Here is a 19,672-nt window from a genome sequence, read left to right as displayed (position 1 = left end):
TGACACAAGTAAAAGGAGGTAAAGTATATCTCTATTTTGGAAGTATTTGTAAGCAACAAACTAATCTTCAGCAAGGTGAACACTTTGACAAAACTTTAAAAAACTCCAACCCCTCATATCATAATTCCTGACATCTCAGACTAAAGAAAACTGTATTAAGGCCATACAACTAATTCTTGTTAAAAGCTTTTTTTTTTTTTTTTTTTGCGCCTCGGAGACTGTTTCAAATGACAGTTTAATTTTGAAGGAATTTAAAGCCACCATGGAATAACCATTGTTTAAAACCTGTGCAATTAAGTTGCTTACCATTTTTCCAAAAAGAGAGGAAAGCGTTAATACTTGGCAGCTATTTTAAAGTAACAAATTTTGTTCTGAAGTGATTTTCTAGGCAAACTGAAATTCCAAATGTAATATAATCAGGAGACTGCATTAGGAAAATGTCATCAGGCTACAAAATAGAATTACTCTATGATAATAACTCTACAGCAGCACATAAGAAAACAGCATTATTTCAATCAATGCTTTGGCACGATACAGCAAATGAATTAATCTGATAGGATAGAGAAAAAAAATCCCTTCTAATCTATGAGTAAACAACACAATCACTTGTTTAGGAAGAATATAACTATACTTTATGAAAAGTATTGCCTTCATGTAATTACAACTTGTATTACAAAGCAATGGTGTAACTAAGAATTAAAAGAAACAAACATTTCACAGGATATGATATTTAAAGAAACATTTTGAGGATTTATAGCTGCTTACTAAGCAAACTGTAGATCTTCAGGACACAATTTTGATATCACTCTAGACTGCAGACCATCTGTGTACACAAGTACAGAACTGCCACTGTTTTCAATAACATTTAAAAGTCAATAATTAAAAAATATTTAAAAGCTATATTATGCAAACATTTATTTATCATGTAATTCAATTTAATGCATAAAAACATATTGTATCAGCCTGAAATGTGTCTGATCTGCATAGTCAGAGATTATAAATTAGCTGTTGGTTTACTGAATTCTATTATTTTATCAGAATAAAGTTTAGTAATCTCTTGCTTAGTAAATCCATATTCTAGAAGTATCTCTTCTGTGTGTTCTCCTATAAAAGGATCTCTTTTAAATGATGGAACAGCAGGGGTCCTTGATAGAAGAGGAGCAGGTCTCGGACTTATCTCTTCCTGATCATTTTTGATAAAAGAACTTCTTTGTTTGTTATGCTGATGTGAGGCAACATCATCAAAGGATAAAACAGGGGTCACACAGGCATCAGTACCATCAAATATGCTGCACCACTCAGCTTGTGTCTTCTGTGCAAATATGGATGCAAATTTTTTCTTCATTTCAGGCCAGTCGGAGAAACTCAACTGATTGGGAAGTTTATCGGAATCTAGCCCAAGACCTGAAAGGAGAAAAACAAAGCTTAACTATAGTATAGCTTAGAAAAATTAAAATGCTGCCCACAACTAAGTATGTTCCTCAAGAAGCTAATGTTTTGCAGGCAGTCCAACACAGCAGAGCATACCAACTAAACGTCGCTTCAAAACTTGTTAGGATATCTATGATTGAGGGGGAGGGAGCAGAAGAATAAAATTTTTTGTTTCTTGCAGTTAGACTAAACCGCATCAGCTACAGCCTTTTAACTAAGTACCTATAATAAACACTCATTTCTATAAACACTTCATAACAGCAGAAGCTACCCAGAGATAAAATTTTGTCCTGAGAACATTTTCTGTAACAGGTATTGTATTTTCTACCTGGCAGTAGCAACAGAAAGGTCTGCTAAACAGGTATTGAACTACAGCAATATACTTATCTCATAGTACATCTGCCAGAGCTGGACATTCAGCAGGCTAGAGTGTCCAACATGATCAGGTTACTTCTATGTCAGAGATGAGAACATGGTGTGCCTGGATATTCCCAGGCTTGATGTGCATGAGGTAGCTCGGCTACAGGTACCTGCAGGCTAATGGACCTGCTTCTCGACTCCCTCAGTCCAAATGCTGCTCTCCTCTCTTCAGCACACATCCCAGGCTCCAACTCTCCAATGCTGCTCTTTTGGAAAAGTGAAACCCATAGCCCTTACCCTCACCAACTGCTTAAGAATTCTGCTTCCCAGAAGATCAGTTGCATGGACCACCCAGGTATGCAATATGCGACATCCTTTCTGAGACGCAAGGGCAGAAGATGGACACACAGGCTTTGTGTGAAAATTTCCTGAACTAGACAAGTCCTAGGTCCTTCCCTTAACTAAGCACTACCTTCCCTCTCATTGGGGAGTTTATATCTCTCCTGTGCAGCCCATTTCCCACTTCTGTTTCTGTTCTCACAGATTCTGCTCTTTGCACTCCCTACCCTTCCATCCTCCTACTTCAAGGAAATCCAAGAATTGTTATAACTTTTTGTAGGGTTTATCTCAAAAAGGAGGTAGGAAAGAAGAAAGAGAAAAGCAATTAAACCATACTTTCAAAATGGAGACCGTACAAACAGAAGTACAAACAAAGTCTATGGTATCAAATAGAAATCAGAAGTGGTATATTGAAGGCTGTCTGGTCACATCTTGAAATTCAGGAGCATGAACATAGCAGGAAAAACTCAGAAAAAGCAGGGATAAGAAAGAAGTTAATTTGAGAAATTAGAAAGGCTAGAGTACAACTATTATCATAGTGCTTCAAAAACAACAAAAAAAGGGAGCTGCTTAGAAAGCAACAGCTCTGTGTAAAAGACAGAGAAAGTGTGGAGTTTTGCAAACATTTAATTTTGAGCATTTTTTCTTATATCTTTCGATATCTGGTAGGAGATTGATGATCTGACTTGCAACTGTTAACAGGCTTGGCTACTAGATGCCTGTTTGCAGGTAGAATTTACACAGAACTCTAATCTTTAGCTGTAGATAGGCAGAAAAAACTTCATGTATCTTCTATTTCTACAGCTTCCTTATCACTGAGAGGGGCAGACATATAATTACTGAAACATACAGGGTAGAAGAAGGGAAGATAATGTCCATTCTCCCACTCTTTTTTAAGTTCTTTCTTTCTGCTTATAATCTCTACTACATGCACTTCTGGGGGCTCATAGGCTCCCCCAAGTTATCCTAATATTTAAGACTTAATTTCACTGTTGATCACCACAAGATTCTTAAACAGTAGCTTTGAAAATGAATACATGCTTTGAAATCTTACTTTGGTTCTGCAAAGGAAAACACAGAGAAATTGCCAGTCTCCAGACTCGGAAATACAGACTTGCAGCTGTTCATGTTTAGTAAAAAATCAACACAGTCAAAGACAGCATAAGCATTTTCACATCTTATTAGAGATTTCTACAGATATCAGAATAAGTATCACTACAAGGTAAACATCAGTCCTTATTGAGTTCCAAGTCACGTGCACCTTAAATCACTAAACCTACAATCTAGTCTTCAAAACCATTCATATAATCCTAAAAGAAAAATCAGCTGAAAATTGCTTACACTGGTTGAGCATCCATAATTAAACAGACGCTAACAATGCTTTCAAAATTAATTTGGTTATTAATCTTCAGAGTATAACACTAAAGATAAACAGCGCTTTACATTTACTTAAGAACTAGGAGGTGAGGCAAGTTCACCTTCCGCAAGTAGTGGTAGTGGTAGGAACTAAGTAACAACACACTATCTGAGATTCTGTCTCAATGCATGAAATCTTGTCAACTGGAAACACTGTTTCATAAGTATTTATTTCCTCATTAATTAGTTTGAGTTCTAGTAGCCTGTCCAACATAAACAGAGCTCTACCATTCTCCCATTACACAATTATATTTGAAGATCGTGCCAGATGGAAAGTTGGCTGAACCCAACTGTACATGCTCTAGCAAAATAGAACAATATGCAGAACCTGGAATTTAATATTACATGCTCATTTTCCGTTGACCACTGAAGACTTCAACTTTAAATAGCATGAACCAACAGCATTTAAGCAGTACAGCTTCTAATTTTCCAGCTTGTGCTAACCATTTGTGGTGCAGACGAACAGAATCGCAGCAGGAGCAACTTAGTCAACAAGGAAACAATTACACAGCACAGAATTGTTTGGGATACCACAGGATGACAGATTTCACCCAACATAATCATAAGCAAAGTATCTTTTACACAGAATATCTGGTAAAGCAATCACAACTTGTTTCCAAGGCTTTTTGTTCAAATTTTCATCCAGGGATTTTTGTTTAGAAAAGCCGAGTAACCTACCCTATTACAGCTCTGAAATAACGATTTTTGAAAAATGAAAGATTAAATCTTATAATCATATAGCTTTAAGTCTTCTTTAAATGCTATAGCTTTATTGACATATATTTGCATGTCATTTATTAGTGCAACAAGTTGAAATCTCTATTTCTACAGAACTTCTTAGACAAAGTGGAGTAAAATTAGGTGCCTATTTCAAGAGAGAGAAAACAGTAAAATCCATTACATAAATCAGCGAAGCTGCTTTGGTATGTTGGAAATAAATAGTTTCCTACAGTATTTCATGGAATCACAGAATCGTTCAGATTGGAAAAGACCTTTAAGATCAAGTCTATACTATTATCAAAGATTATTTAGGATCCTTAGCAGAGCTTGGTTCATAATTTTTTTGTTTTAACTTGATTCTCTTTTCAAAATTAGATGCTCATAGCATGGTAATTTTGAAATTATGTTGCCACAACATGACTGAGGGTGGTGAGACACTGGAACAGGTTGCCTAAAGAAGTTGTGAATGCCCCATCCCTAGAAGTGTTCAAAGCCAGGCTGGATGAGGCTTTGAGGAACCTGGTCTAGTGGAAGGTGTCCTGGCATATGGCCGGGGGTTGGAACTAGATGATCTTTAAGGACCCTGCCAACCCAAACCATTCTATGATTCTATGAACAGAAGCATCTAGTATGGAAATCCTTAATTTTGGCCCAAACCACAGACATAAGGTGTATGCCATTGTGCACTCTCTCTCTAAATAGAATTCATTCTCACTCTGAGAGGGAACTGAACTTCAGAATATTCCAAGACAGTAGTGAATTTTTATTAAAGTAGCTATGTGAAGTTTTTTCTCAGCTCGAAGTATCTGAAATTAAATAATTTTTTAGAAAGCAACAGTTTAGCAAAAGGTTGATCAGGCCCAGAGTACTATGAGAGGATTGCTGCAAATTCATCCATAGCTGTAGTCCAAGTTTACGTATTTATTTACCACAATTGCAAATGTTTTGGTCCAGCAAGAACCTGGCTCTCTACAGTATTTGTACAATGTTTAAGGGTTATGATGATAAGTAAATTAAAATGAAACATAACATTATGTGTAACTGAGAGAGTCTAAAATGTAATGAGGAAACTGTTTGTCCACTTTGCATGTCTTAGTAACAACACTGTATTGAATTCAGTACATTAGCAGATTTTTAATACAGTACACAATACTTTACAATCATAAAATGGAGAGCCCTATGGAAATCCTTTATAATGATGCAAATTATGTTTTTCCAAGTATTTCCTAATTTTTTTTCCTTCTTTTTAAGTAGAAGTCACACTATGCAGGAGTATCAAAGTAGTACGAAAGGAGTACTATCAAATACACGTTGAGAACTTTAGTGACTGTTAGTGCTTTTCAGATCAATGTAAGTTGACATTAAGTTCACCCTATGTGAGCCAGTTTACACCACATGATAACAAAGAATCAAACCTTTACTCTCACCTGATATACAAAATCTACTGTGTTCTGCATGCCTCTTGTAGCCTGGCTACAGCAATACTAAGCACATATTACTAAAAATCAAGAGAAACCTGCAGAAGTAATTTAGATGGTGTTGGAAGACATTCTGTCTCTTTCTGCCAAAACATTGAGATTTAACATTAGTAGCACATGTTTCTTACATCAGATTTTTCATAAGATGCAATGGTATTTTCATTATTTATTGGCTAACTTTTGTAGCAATAAAATTAATATAAGCAAAAGGATTACAGCATGTTTGTTAACTGCAAATAGTCTTATAGTGAGCCCAGGATTAGGGCTTTGTATCCTAATACTACAGCTACTACAGCAATTATTTACCGTATCTATTTTATACAGTTTCAGTTTCTCATATAAGCTTTTTTTTTAAAAAAAATCATAAATTTGTGGTACACAGAAATTTAATTTTCCCTGCCGAGCACAATCTACAAAGCCAACAATCTTCTCAAACTAAAATGCTGTATTTTCTTAAACTTAAGGGCGTCTGCAGAGGGAAACTAACTAAGAACTTTCCTCACCATGTCATTAACTGCACTCAGGTCCAGCACTGGATTCCTAATTCTGCAGGGAAACACTGAAGTGAACCAAAATCAAAAGGAAATTAGTTTCACTTTGCATAACCAGAATTCTGTGAGAAGTGACAAATGGTTCAGAAATCATGTTCCTATCTCAATTCTGCAATCTTTAATTCTCCAGCTCTTACATCTACAACACCCATATCCTTGTGTTCTCATTACATACGAGTGGCAAAAGTAACCTACTCTCTGAACATGGACAGAGACACATAAAATGGCTTTTGAATATATTTTATCTGGAACAGCACCAACTTCTTCACCAGCAGAACTGACCAGAATTATTGGGAAAAAACTATGAAATAAAATTACGGAAATTTTAACTGGAACATACCATTTTAAAACTACTACAAAGGAGGGAATTAATGCCTGGAACAGACGACTCAGTCTAAGTCAAAGCTCCTTGAGTTTGTGAAAGAGCAATACAATCCTCACAAGCAGCTTTTTCTTCCCTATAACATTCAAGAGTTTAAATTCTGAATTGAATTTCTGCAATAGATATCCCAGAAAGGAAAAAATCCCTAAGCCACAAGAAGGATCTGCTGTTCTAATTCAGAACACTACTGCTACAGAAATCTTGCAACCATAACAACTGAAGGGGATAAAGATTTCCTATGTGAAAATCTGAACAATTCATAACATGTACCTAAAATACAATGAAGAAAGACCACTTATTTTAAATGCAATATTGTGAAAAAATCCTGAGTTCAGTCTGATACTTTAAACAACACACTTTTCTAAAATAAACAAAGAAAAATTATTGACTGTAAACAAGTAAAGATTGTGATTAAGTTACAATTAAAGGCAAAATGCAATATTTCCTTAGAAGACTGCAGTCTATATGTTGGATTTTTAAAATTTGACCAAAACAGACTGAAACACAGGAACAGCTGTGATTGCAGTTGTTGTCTACTTACACTTTTGAAACTTCAGCAGTTGAAATAAAGTCATTTCTGTGCACTGTTAAGCATAAGGAGTACTTTGAAACATGAAAATAAAGTTGTCCAATGTGGATGCCCCAATATAAGCAGATGAATTCATAGTTGCTGCTGCAATTTTATGCTCTAGATTTCTGAGAAACAACTAAGAGGAAAACCGAGAATTTTAGCATTTTCCTCAGTAAAGAGTTATCTAAATAAGACAGAGACCAGTCAGTGATCATGTTATATTGCCTGACCAATGGATTCATTCACCAGGGGCTGCTTTCTAGATAAGGTGGCTGGCTAGTTGAGAGAGAAGAGCCTGAATCTTGCCCTGTAGCAATGATCAATACAAGAAGGCTGGAGTGTCCAGCAAAGGTTCACTGAGAAGAGTGACAAAAAAGATGAGACTCCATTACAGAATTTGTTTTCTTTTTGAACAAATATAGATTCCATCCCACTCCTGTAAGTTAAAAGTAAGTGCTATTCAACTTAATCTCTAGAGAGGAATAAACTACAGTCATGAATACTGCAGGCCAGCGTTTGATCACTTTAAGCCAAACATATGGCTATTTGCGTACGCAGCTTTATTCTTTTCTTTTTTTCCTTTGTATTTAATACAGACATTCTCCCTGAAGACATGTATTGCAATTCCAAATTCCCTAACCTCCAGAGCAAGGGCTTACATTTTACCTTGATACAGTTCTATATTTATTTTTGTTCTCCAACTCCATTTCTTGCAAGCAAAAAAACCCTTAAAGGATTGAATGAGAATAACATTTCAAATAACTGCAAATTGTGGAATAATCAGCCACACTCTTTTTTTCAAGATCAAGTGGGTTAGAACCAGAGTTTGCAAACAAGTAATTCTCAGGACAATGAGGGACAAAGTACCAGCTTCTTCAGCCAAGAACATAGCTCTTCCAAATTTGACATCTGATCCAGCGGCAGCACATCATGCATTAGCATGTACCAATTTGGATATTCTACACAACTGCACAGCTCTTTCTAAGCTATGCAGAGAAGCAGCCATTTACAGCCACAGATGTACGAGAACTCTGGGAGCACCACAGGTTGCAAGAGAACAAAGCCAAAGTGTACCTGCTCACCAAAGACATACCCCGCCTTACAAGCCTATACCTTCATTTCATCTTAACATGCTCCTGAATTTCAAAAACTCTTGGAAGAGCAGGCCCTGGCACTGACTACACTCTTGCTAGCACGACACAGCTGATTCGGGCTGACCTGGCAGTAATTGCCCGTGACAGGAACTGTCACGTTAACCCCAGCCAGCAACTAAGAACGACACAGCCACTCACTCACTTCCTGCCAGTGGAGAAAGGGGAGAATTGGAGGGGTAAAGAAGCTCATTGGTTGAGATAAAAACAATTTAATAACTAGAAACAAATTATAATAATTAAAAAACACTGTAAGGAAAAGAGGGGAAAAAATACTAACGAAGCGAGAGGAAAAGAAAACCCAAGAAAGGTTAAGTGGTACAAATGAAAACAATTGCTCACCATGAACTGACTGATGCCCAGCCAGTCCTTGAGCAGTGCCCCCCCGCCAACCTCTCTCCCGGTTTTATTGCTGAACACAACGCCATATGGTATGGAACATCCCTTTGGCCAGTTGGGGTCAGCTGTCCCAGCTGTGCCCGCTCCCAACTGCTTGTGCACCCCCAGCCTTCTCGCTGGAGGGGTGGTGTGAGGAGCAGAAAAGTCCTTGATGCTGTGTAAGGACTGTGCCCCTCAGCACTGGTGAGGCTGCACCTCGAATACTGTGTGCACTTTTGGACCTCTCGCTCCAAGAAGGACATTGAAGTGCTGGAGTGTGTCCAGAGAAGGGCAACAAAGCTGGTGGGGGGTCTGGAGCACAAGTCTTATGAGAAGCAGCTGAGGGAACTGGGGTTGTTCAGTCTGGAGAAGAGGAGGCTGAGGGGAGACCTTATCGCTCTCTACAACTACCTGAAAGGGGGTTGTGGTGAGGTGGGTGCTGGTCTCGTCTCCCAACTAACTAGCAATAGAACGAGAGGAAATGGCCTCAAGTTGCGCCAGGGGAGGTTTAGATTGGTTATTAGGAAAAATTTCTTTACTGGAGTAAGTGGAGTTACCATCACTGGAAGTATTCAAAAAACATGTGGACGTGGCACTTCAGGACATGGGTTAGTGCGCATGGTGGTGTTGGGTTGGTGGTTGGACTTGATGATCTTAGAGGTCTTTTCCAACCTTAACGATTCTGTGATTCTATGACTGCGCAGCAATAACTAAAACATCCCTTGTTACCAACATTCTTTTCCGCACAAATCCAAAACATAGTCCCATACAAGCTACTATGAAGAAAATTAACTCTATCTCATCCAAAACAGTTGAAGGGATAGTCAGTGGGGAGAGACTGAGAAAGAATAAGGAGCTATTCCACTGCCACCCTCAGTCAGCAAAGATTTACCACATGTAAGTCATGCACATACAAAATTGGTTCATGTAACACTGAGTACATCTGCTTTCAATATATCCTTTGTTGGTATTCCTTCTACTTATTAAGCAAAACTAAAATTGGATTGAGAACTTTTTATATCCTTCATATTCAGAATAATGGAAAGAGAATAAATATCAAATTCTTTTGTGAATTTTTTATATTTTCATAAATTCTGTATGGAAAGCATAGCAACCTACCAAAGGAGCACAACAGAAGAAGTTATTTTAAAAGTAAATAACCAGAAAGAAGCTAAGACCACATCTGACCAAAAGCTTGAAGCACACAGAACAGTTCAAAGATAAAAAAGCACCTGCAAATTTGTTTTAACTTCACCCAATTATTTTGCATGACTCATTCTAAATCATATTTTATAGTCATATTTAAAGAGTATTCAGTCAAATCTAAAAATTATATTCATAGCTGGACTCTGCAGGCACTCAAATTGTGTGGTGGAAATTTACTTATAAAGCTGACTTTGCTTCTAGACAAATTACGTTCTATTAAGAAATATTGTTAACTACTTCCAATGAACATTCACTTCTGAAACAATTAAAATACTTTCTTTTTTAAAAAATTGTTGCACAAATAACTGAAATGGACTGAAATTTTATTTGTAATACCAAAAAATTATGTCTCCTTTTTAAAGTATATTCACCATCCCTTGAAAAAAGTGGTTTCCAAAAATAGTTTAGTGCTCCATCCACATCATTACCATTACCTCCATCCACTACCATTACCACAAGTCCAGAACAAAACCTGTAATTCAAGTGTCGTTTCTGAGTGTAAGGTGAAGAAGGGGTGAAAAAGAAAGAAATCAATAGCTAGAAGAAGAAAGTCAGCTAAATTGCTACACTACTACCCAATTAGGTTCAAGAAGTGTTTGGCTTTTACAAATAAAACAACATAATCAAATCAGAATCAGGTATTAAAGAATTAATTCAATCATGCTTTGCTGATGTGAAACAACTTCTCCAAGCTACTTACCCTTTATTAACTGCTCATAGAATTGTGGTTCAATGGCACCAACAGCCATGAATTTTCCATCGGAGGTCTTGTAGGTTTCATAAAAAGGTGCACCACTATCTAGGAGGTTCTCACCTCGAGGTCTGTTCCAAAGTCCCAAATTTTGTGATTTCCACAGGAAAGAACTTAGGTATGCTACTCCTTCTACCTTGAAAATTTAAAAGAAAAAGTAATAGCTTCAGTAAATTAGTTGGCATGTTACCTTAGTCATACAAAAAACAAAACAGCAAAAAACTAGTACCAGTTCTGTCCTTTGTTAAGGTTTTTAATGACAAAATCTCTAGCAGTTTAATTTCTTAAAATTTTCAATTACTGTGTATATTGCATATGTGAAATCATCTAGAATTAGAGAATAAAAAAGAGCACAAATGTAATAATGCAGCTTCAGATGGATAACACACTGTCAACACACAAAATTTCCTCATTTAGCAAGTTTATAATCTTTAGGAGTTCACAGAGAGAATATAAGTAATTTTAGGTGATGGGACAAGCTTCTTGGCTCTATAGAACATTAAGTATCTGAGAGCCATCAATCCTTCTAAAACTGGAAATCAAGATACCTATACCAGTCCTGTAAGTATTAAATTTTTTTCTCAACATTAACTTCTTTGAATTTACTAATTATAAGACGACTGCTATTTTTAGAAAAAAACTGGAAGGAAATCAAAAGTTAAAGCTCTTTTATACCATGGGAACTAGGAAGCTCATCTCCGTCACTAAGTTAAAACAAAAATTATTCTCCCATTCTCACCACTGGCAGGTGCATAGAAATATCAAGGTAATCTCTAAACAGGCAAGTGCCTGATGAATACAGCATTAGAAAACATGATTGATCCTGTTCCAACTTGTTCCTTAAAATTTTGGCTATGTGGAGTACAACCAGATGAAAACTCAGTTTGTTCAGCCTTTCAATAATTATCAAGCTTGTGCCAGTCTTTCCAAGCAAAATCATATGCTACAGTTTTGCTCACCAGCAGAATCCATTTTCTTCCAACTGCATTAGAAAAACTGTAAGAGAAGATGAGGCAGTAGCAGTACATGGCCAGAAACATTCCAGTGGAACAGAGGAAAAACCTGAGCTGTATAATTTTGAGTATCACTTTGATTCATGCATTTTCAGCTGTGTAAAATTAACCTAATATTGTCTATAGAGAAAAGCACAGCGATTGTACCAAAATAAAAAGCTACTGCATTTTCATGTGGAAAGATCTAAGCAAGAACTTAAAATATGCAAATCTTTGAAGTATGCAGTTATGAAGGCTTCTTCATTTAATGTGTATTACTTGGCCTCTTTCTCAAGTACCTGCCACAAGGACAGGAATACTTCTGCCCTACTTGTCATACGTTAAAGTCAATTAAAGTACTTTCATATAAGAAAATACTGTATATGTTCACCTACATGTTTGCAAAATGATTGCAAGGATATCAAAATAGTGTTTGCTTTACTAATCATCTGATCTGGCACTGCTCATATTAAAAAACAATACAGAAAAAACATTGGAAGTAAGGATAAGAATAGATGGGGAGAATATCAGAATAAGCTCTAATTGCAAATTAGATTTTGCTGCTGACAGAACTACTTACAATACCTACGTACAGTGCTACTTACCCTGGAGACGCTTAAAATAAAATAGCACATTTGTTTTGGACTGGTATAGGAACTTTAGAAATATTCCTGGCTGGGCAAGTGGAGAGCTAGCTTCTGCCTGAGGCCCACTGCAATTCAGAGACAAGTAAAAGGGTGTCTAACATCTGCACCAAACCTCCACAGGCATGCTCAAGTAACACCACATACACATTAATGTGGTCACTTTCTTTTACAACATGAAAAGGACAACATGGGGAGACTCCACTTAAGCCTTATTGCACAATGGTAACAGTTACGTGTTTCACTTAATGGCTCCCTCCTGCTAAAAGCATCATCAGTCTCTGAAGCAAGGACAAGAATCCAGAGGCACCACTCCGCTGGGTGACCTGTCTGGACTGCAAGTCTTCTGTTTCTTCTGCAGAGTGAAACAGTTCAAACAAAACTGAGAATGAATCCAAAGCAGTCTAATCTTTATCCTCGTGACTGATTAATGCCTCTAGGAGTGAGGGTTTTGGTTTTGAATACCGCAAGGCTGAGAAAAACCTGGAACCCCGGTCTTCTGTTGGACAGCTAAATGCTCTTGCCATGAGACTGTTATGCAAGTGATAATTACCACCATTCTCTCCTGTGGCTGTCTTTTCACAAAGAGTGAGTCATGGCTGGTCAGATGCCTACCATCAGCAGAAGACTGTGTGTCTGAATTTGGAGTGAACCTGAAGTCTGGCCCTGACTCACATGCCTCTATTCCAGTGTGGTGCAAGAGTGCAGATGTGCAATTGTGCCTACCACATCACCTCGCACTGTCCACACAGACATCCTACTCAGCACATGGGAGCTATCAGGCTCACTGTAAGATACTGATGATCCCTACAGCGTCAAAGAGAAGAGACAACAACTAACATGAATCAATTCAGACCAGGCATTTAATTCTTCTGTGGTAGACAGCTGAAAAGCAGGACCCATGAAACAAACTTAGATATAAAACCAGGCTCATCAACCCAGTCTATTTAGCTGTCTTTTCTGTTGATGATGCATGTATGTTTTTCATCAACTGTCTCACTGAAAGTCTGCTGAAGTGAAAGGAACATAACAAAATGCCAGGGAGAGAACATCCAGTGATACTGGACAATATTCCATCCATTTCACAGGATACCAGGAACATCAGCAGGGAACTGTAAATTCCACAATTATAATGAGACAAGAAAAAACTGAAAGAGAGGAATTTTGAGGGCTTAAAAATGACCCACAAGAACCCACAACACATTCCATTCCCCCTGAGCCAGAGATCTCATTAAGACATTAGCAGACTTACATTGATTCTTCCCTTAACAAATTCTTTTAATGACTTAAAGTCCTGATAATGAAGATAAGGTAATACTCCAAACTACAAGAAATATCTTTTTTAATACTTGAAGATTTGTCACAATTCTCCACAGTTTTTGCTTCACAAATACACAAATTCCTTCAACCTTCCTTTGTAGGTCATGTTTTCAGACTTACATAATTTTTGTTGTGTTTCTCAGACTTCCTCAAATTGGTCTTTTTTTGAAAGAAAAGCATCAGAAACAGTATTTTCTGGAGGCCTTATAAATGTTGAATAGATTAGAAGAATTACTTCAGAAACTTTTCTGGCTCTATTTCCTGTTTATACATCCTAATACAGTATGTGTGTGTTTTACAACAGCATGACATTGTTGACTCATGTTCAGCTTGTGACTACTACAAACCCTCAGGATTGTACTTTAGCCAATTGTTCTGCATTTGTGCAGCTAATAGTTTCTGCCTGAGAGAACTACAGAGCAGTGGTCTACATGAATTTCAGCCAACTTTTTTCAGGTCATTTCTCCAATTTGAAAAGGTCATTTTCAATTCTAATCCCAGTGTCCAACATACTTGTAGTTCTTCCCACACACATATCATCTGTAAATTTCCTAAACACAATCGCTCATCCATCATACAGCTTATTGGAGAAAACACTCTAAAAAAATCACAGACATTTGTAGAACTCCACTTGATAAGTTTTTAATTTTGACAATCAACTACTAATAACTATTGTTGGGGTAAAAACATTAGACCAGTTTTAGACCGATCCCACAGAATTTTCATCGAGATCATAATGGTGTGACCTGCCTCTGAGAATGTCATATGAATTTGTCAAAAATTTACCTAAGTCAAGATGGCTAACATTCATAATCTTGCTATTCCTCTGTTTTCAAGACCTCTTCAGCAAAGGAATTTTTTCAATTAATATTTTTTTTTCAATGTATATTTAAGTCCAAATCATAGCCTTTACACCTCAAAGGGAGGTCAAATTTTAATTGCAACACTCTTTAAAAAGAAAAACAGAAAAAGAGAGAGACAGAGAGAGAAAAAACACCTGCAGATAATACAGGTTTCAAGGATAAATGTAAATATGTATTTTTCCTCTGTGTGCAAGTGGGTGGCCTTGCAGTGAAAAAATCCATAGTATTCATTATTAAGCTAATTTAGCCTTTCATTTTTTTTATGGCACATTAACACAAAATTTCAAACACTTTGTGTTTGAAATTGACTTCTTGGCAATAATCCATGGCAGTGTAATTATTTGAGGGAACAGTGCTTCTAATAAGACATGACCTGTCACAAATTCATAAGCAGATGCGTCTTGGATAAAGCTAATGTAATTCTTAATTTTATTGTGATCATAATTTTTGCTGTTATGCATGGTGTTAATTGTTTATTAAACACCCCATGTCCATACACCAAACTTACTCATCAAAAATATACAGCTAATATTTTGTGAAGAAGGCAGACTGGCAAAAGGAAAGATAGGGAATGGCATAGGCAGAAAGCCGCAGGGTGTGTCCCATGTCGTAAGGATGTTATGGCAACAGTGATAGGTGAAAACTGCTTGCACATAAAAGAATAGCCATTTTATGAGATTATTTACTTTTCCTTTCCCAAGTTCTCAATTTTAAACCTTATGAACAGCTCCAATTTCCTCCCTTTTAAGGAGGAAGAGTAGTCTTAAGAGTAGGAAAAAACCCAAACAAGCAAACCTAAGAAATCCCACCTTCCTTGAGATCAAACTTACCATACTTGCATCAATGATCTGCCCTTTTCCAGATTTGGTACGTTCATAAAGGGCTGTAACAATGCCCAGTGCGCACATGACACCTCCACCAGCAAAATCAGCCAGAAGATTTACAGGTGCGTAAGGGTTTTCATCTTTTCTACCCAGCTTTGACAGCACACCTGACAGTAGAACAAACAAAGCAAACGTAAATATAAAATTAATTATAAACATTCATTTCTACATTTCTACAATTAAAGTTTCATTCTTTTCAATCTATGCAAGTAAACAAAGGATAAAGCAAACTTCTACCACGTCTTCTGTCTCTACTTGGCTGTGTCTTAGCAAATCGTCACTGTTTAATTCACAAAATAATAGAATATATGAAATCATATTAGTGAAGATGCATTTAATTAAAGAGATCAATAGAAGTGTCACAGATAAGTCATTGATACTTTGGCTATATAGGGACAAAATTCTATCGAAAAAACCCTTGTGTGCAATAATTCTATTAGTACTTTGTACATGCATAGAACCTCCTCCATAACAATTCAACAGCCATTATGAACATGTCTCAAAGCAACTTCGGTAAATTCTTCTTTGAATCTTTTAAAGTAAAAATGCAGATGTACAGTATTCTGTGCACGTAACCCATGAACTAAGAATCATAACAAAGGATCTCACACCGACAACTGCACTTCAGTCCTATCCTCCCTCTTCAACTACCTTTGGAAAAAAAAGGTTGCATATAAGAGGAATGGGTGAATAACACAAAAAGGTTACCTCTGATTGCATGCAACATAGACACAGGGATCCTATGTTTATGCCACAAATTATGCAGAAATGAAAGGGCAGAGAGCAAAGGCTAAGCCAGGTTACTTCAGACAGTGCTTTGAATCTGTTAGCATTTCTCTGCCATGCTGAACAAGCTCTTTACTGTCACCTTACTCTTTGTAGTTCTCTCATAGCAATTCCCTTTGGGCAAGCAAGAAACTTTGCAGTATGGTCGTATCTCTCTTATGCCTGTAGCCTAAGGTCTGAGACTTGCAGCATACATGGTCAAAATTTCCTGAGAACTGCATGATTCTGATGCACTGTTTAGTTAGCCAATAGTCCAACGCAATTCCTAAGTGCAAGCAACAGAGCACATATTATAAGTAAGTTCCAAAGCCTTTAGTGCAAGCATAAAGCTCTGTTGCTGACTAAAACCTCACTTCTAACAGGCTAAAAGTTGTCACAGGCACCAGCAGATTAACGTACTAAGTTATGTCTGGAGTTTCTAATGCAAGCCATTTTTTAGTTAAAGAAAACCAAAGCTCATCAGGAAAACACTCAGGATATGAGATCTCATTTTTGAGGAATGATGCCTCACAAATGTCTTGTCCTATTTCCTTTAAATAGGCAGAAAAACCTGACTGGTGAAATTTCAAGCAAAATGATTTAATTTAGGGAAGATAGCACTAACCAAAATACTACTGATTAAAGTCCAGAGAAAAAACCCCTTCTTTTTGTAAACAGAAGGTAGTACAACAATCTAAGGCAGCGATGGACTATAGTGTTCCTGTACTGACTCTTTTGCTATGCTAATAACAAATAAAAATATAATACTTTGAAATCATCTGGGCATGAAATCAAAAGTGTTTCAAACGAGGTATCCTTTCTTTACTCTTTTTTTATTCTCTGACAATCTTACATAATGAGAGAAGACTGAACCCATCCCTGAAGAAAAAATTAATTGCACAACTCAATGACTTCCCATAGTAGGTGACACCAGATGACCACTTCTGCAGTGCCTTTCTCTGCTCTGGCACTTTGCTGTGGCTAAAATAAATGCTTTACCCAGTGGGAAGCCAAGAAATTCTGGGGCACTTTCTCTCCTCCCTCACAGACTCAGAGAAGCAGCAGAGACAGCAGCAGTGTGAACAGCACTAGGTAGGGCCATGCATGACACAGTGACTGCTACCACCAGAGTTGGGTAATCTTGTTATTTTTTGTTACTGCATGCTTGTGGAAACATGACACTTAAAAACAGCATATTGTCTACAACACCTTAAGGAAAGATAGCATTGCCACTTTATTCTAAGGCTACTTTCCTTTTGGTTGATATCAATGGGAGATATTTACAGCAGAAAAGCACAAGAGCTCAAATGGTTTAGGCTGCCTAGTTTTTCTTTACACAAAAAAAGCGGCTCACAAACACGTAAAATAATCTGCAGTCCTCTTGGGATGACGAGCACACAGATTTTCTAGGAAAGAGGCCCTGAAGAAAAACAAAAATGCATAAAAACTTCAGTCCTCTTTTCAAAGACAAAAGCTTGATTCAGGTAAAATAGCACAAAGAAAGGAAAATACTCTGCAGCCTGGGAAGACAATGCTGATCCAGCCTAACAGCTCACTGCTGCTGCCAAAATGAACTGCCCATACAGCCCATGTTTCCTCCTTTCTTGTGGTGACTTTTTATGTTTGTTGGATTCCTTAATGAACTGCTTCACCTCAATAACCTGGCAGAAAAACATCATTTCTCCTGGCCAGTTTTTGACTTGTGAGGATGCTTACAGAGGGCTTAAGCAAACGCCAGAGCTGCCTGGAGCAGAGAGAAGCACATGGAAAGAGAAGCAAACCCTCCTTTCACTGACAGAGACGCTTCAGTTCTGCTCAGCTGATTCATCAGACTGCACGTCAGGTAATTGGAGCTATCTGCAAATAACCTTTCAATAAATTCTTGAGTCTGGATATAAGGGGAAAAAATCCACTTATTTGACAGGAAATTTTACAGCCTACCTGATAAAGCCAAATAATTGATGTCATGACCTGCAGACTTGGCATAGTTTCCTGTCTGGCCAAATCCAGTAAGTCTAGCATAGATGAGTCTGGGATTCTCCTGTAGAAGGACCTCTGGACCAAGCCCAAGTTTTTCCATGACACCTTAAAAAGACAAAGGCATGGAATCCTAATTCACATTTATTTTAAATCACTCAAAATACACATGGCTCAAAGTTGTATTACACAAAACTGAACTGAACTGCAATTTGTGAAGTAATACATTCTAATTCAGTATCCATGTAACAATGCGAACAGCCAGAATGTCATAAATTACCAACATACTGCATACATTTTGAATACAAAACAAATCAAGCTTTAGGGTCCTTTCTTTTTTTTTCAGCTTTTTTTCCTGTTTTACTTCTCCAAAAGACTGCCAGGCAGCTTACTGTAATCCATGTACTGTTGAATGGTTTGTGGAAAAAAAGAGAAAGTGCAAACTCTTTTTTTTCCCTCCACATTAAAATGACCTGTAATTGCTTCCATCTTTCACTGGATTACACTTTCCTCACCTTATTAGCCTCTCAGTACCCTGTATGCTTCTGTATCTTTTAACTCACTGAATGCAAATGGACCATGCCACTACTCTACAAATGATTTGCAACAAATGCACAAAAGAAAATATGTTATTTTGTCATGCAGAGAATAAGTAACCTTTAGAAATCAATGACGTGTAGGTTTGGCCAGCATGGGTTTAAAGTAATCAAGGCTAAAATTCTGATCTTGCATTACTAAACCACTGGTTTTAAAAGAAGCAAATTCAAGTTGCAAATAAATGATAGATTTTTATTGGCTCTATGTAGCTAATAATCTATAATATCCGATAATCTATACTGGCACTGCAGGAAGACATATTTTGGACGGGAACGGATGACATAACTTCAACAGATATTCTGCTCCAGCATCTACTGCAACTTGTTTCACAGACTAGTTCATAGTATTACTAAATCTTAAAATTCCATCTATCTCAACCTCTGTAAGACCTTTGACACAGTCTCCCACAATATCCTTCTCTCTAAATTGGGGAGATATGGATTTGATGGGGGGACTGTTAGGTGGATGACGAATTGGTTGGATGGTCACATCCAGAGGGTAGCAGTCAATGGCTCAATGTCCAGATGGAGACTGGTGATGAGTGGTGTCCCTCAGGGGTCCATACTGGAACCAATACACTTTAGTATCTTCATCAATCACACAGACAGTGGGATCGAGTGCACCCTCAGCAAGTTTGCAGATGACACCAAGCTGAGTGGTGCGGTTGACACGCCTGAGGGACAGGATGCCATCCAGAGGGACCTGGACAAGCTTGAGGAATGGGCCCGTGTGAACCTCCTGAGGTTCAACAAGGCCAAGTGCAGGGTCCTGCACCTGGATTGGGGCAACCCCGAGTATCAATCCAGGCTGGGGGATGAAGGGATTGAGAGCAGCCCTGCCCAGAAGGACTTGGAGGTACCGGTGGATGAAAAGCTGGACATGAGCTGGCAATGTGC

At 37.6% G+C, this 19,672-nt stretch overlaps 1 protein-coding gene across 1 annotated transcript; it reads right to left on the bottom strand.

Annotated features, from left to right (window-relative positions):
* Positions 1-858: 858 nt before the first annotated feature.
* Positions 859-18,287, bottom strand: AMACR (alpha-methylacyl-CoA racemase; the record flags this gene model as incomplete). The annotated part of the gene is made up of 4 exons (XM_010293925.1): positions 859-1,404; positions 10,684-10,870; positions 15,384-15,544; positions 18,144-18,287. Coding segments are annotated over 4 exons (902 nt in total), but the record flags the coding sequence as incomplete, so codon positions are not given.
* Between the last annotated feature and the right edge of the window lie 1,385 nt (positions 18,288-19,672).

This window comes from Phaethon lepturus, unplaced genomic scaffold, assembly GCF_000687285.1.
Source record: "Phaethon lepturus isolate BGI_N335 unplaced genomic scaffold, ASM68728v1 scaffold8519, whole genome shotgun sequence".
NCBI classification, from domain to species: domain Eukaryota; kingdom Metazoa; phylum Chordata; class Aves; order Phaethontiformes; family Phaethontidae; genus Phaethon; species Phaethon lepturus.
This window is presented reverse-complemented; position numbering and strand designations above follow the sequence as displayed.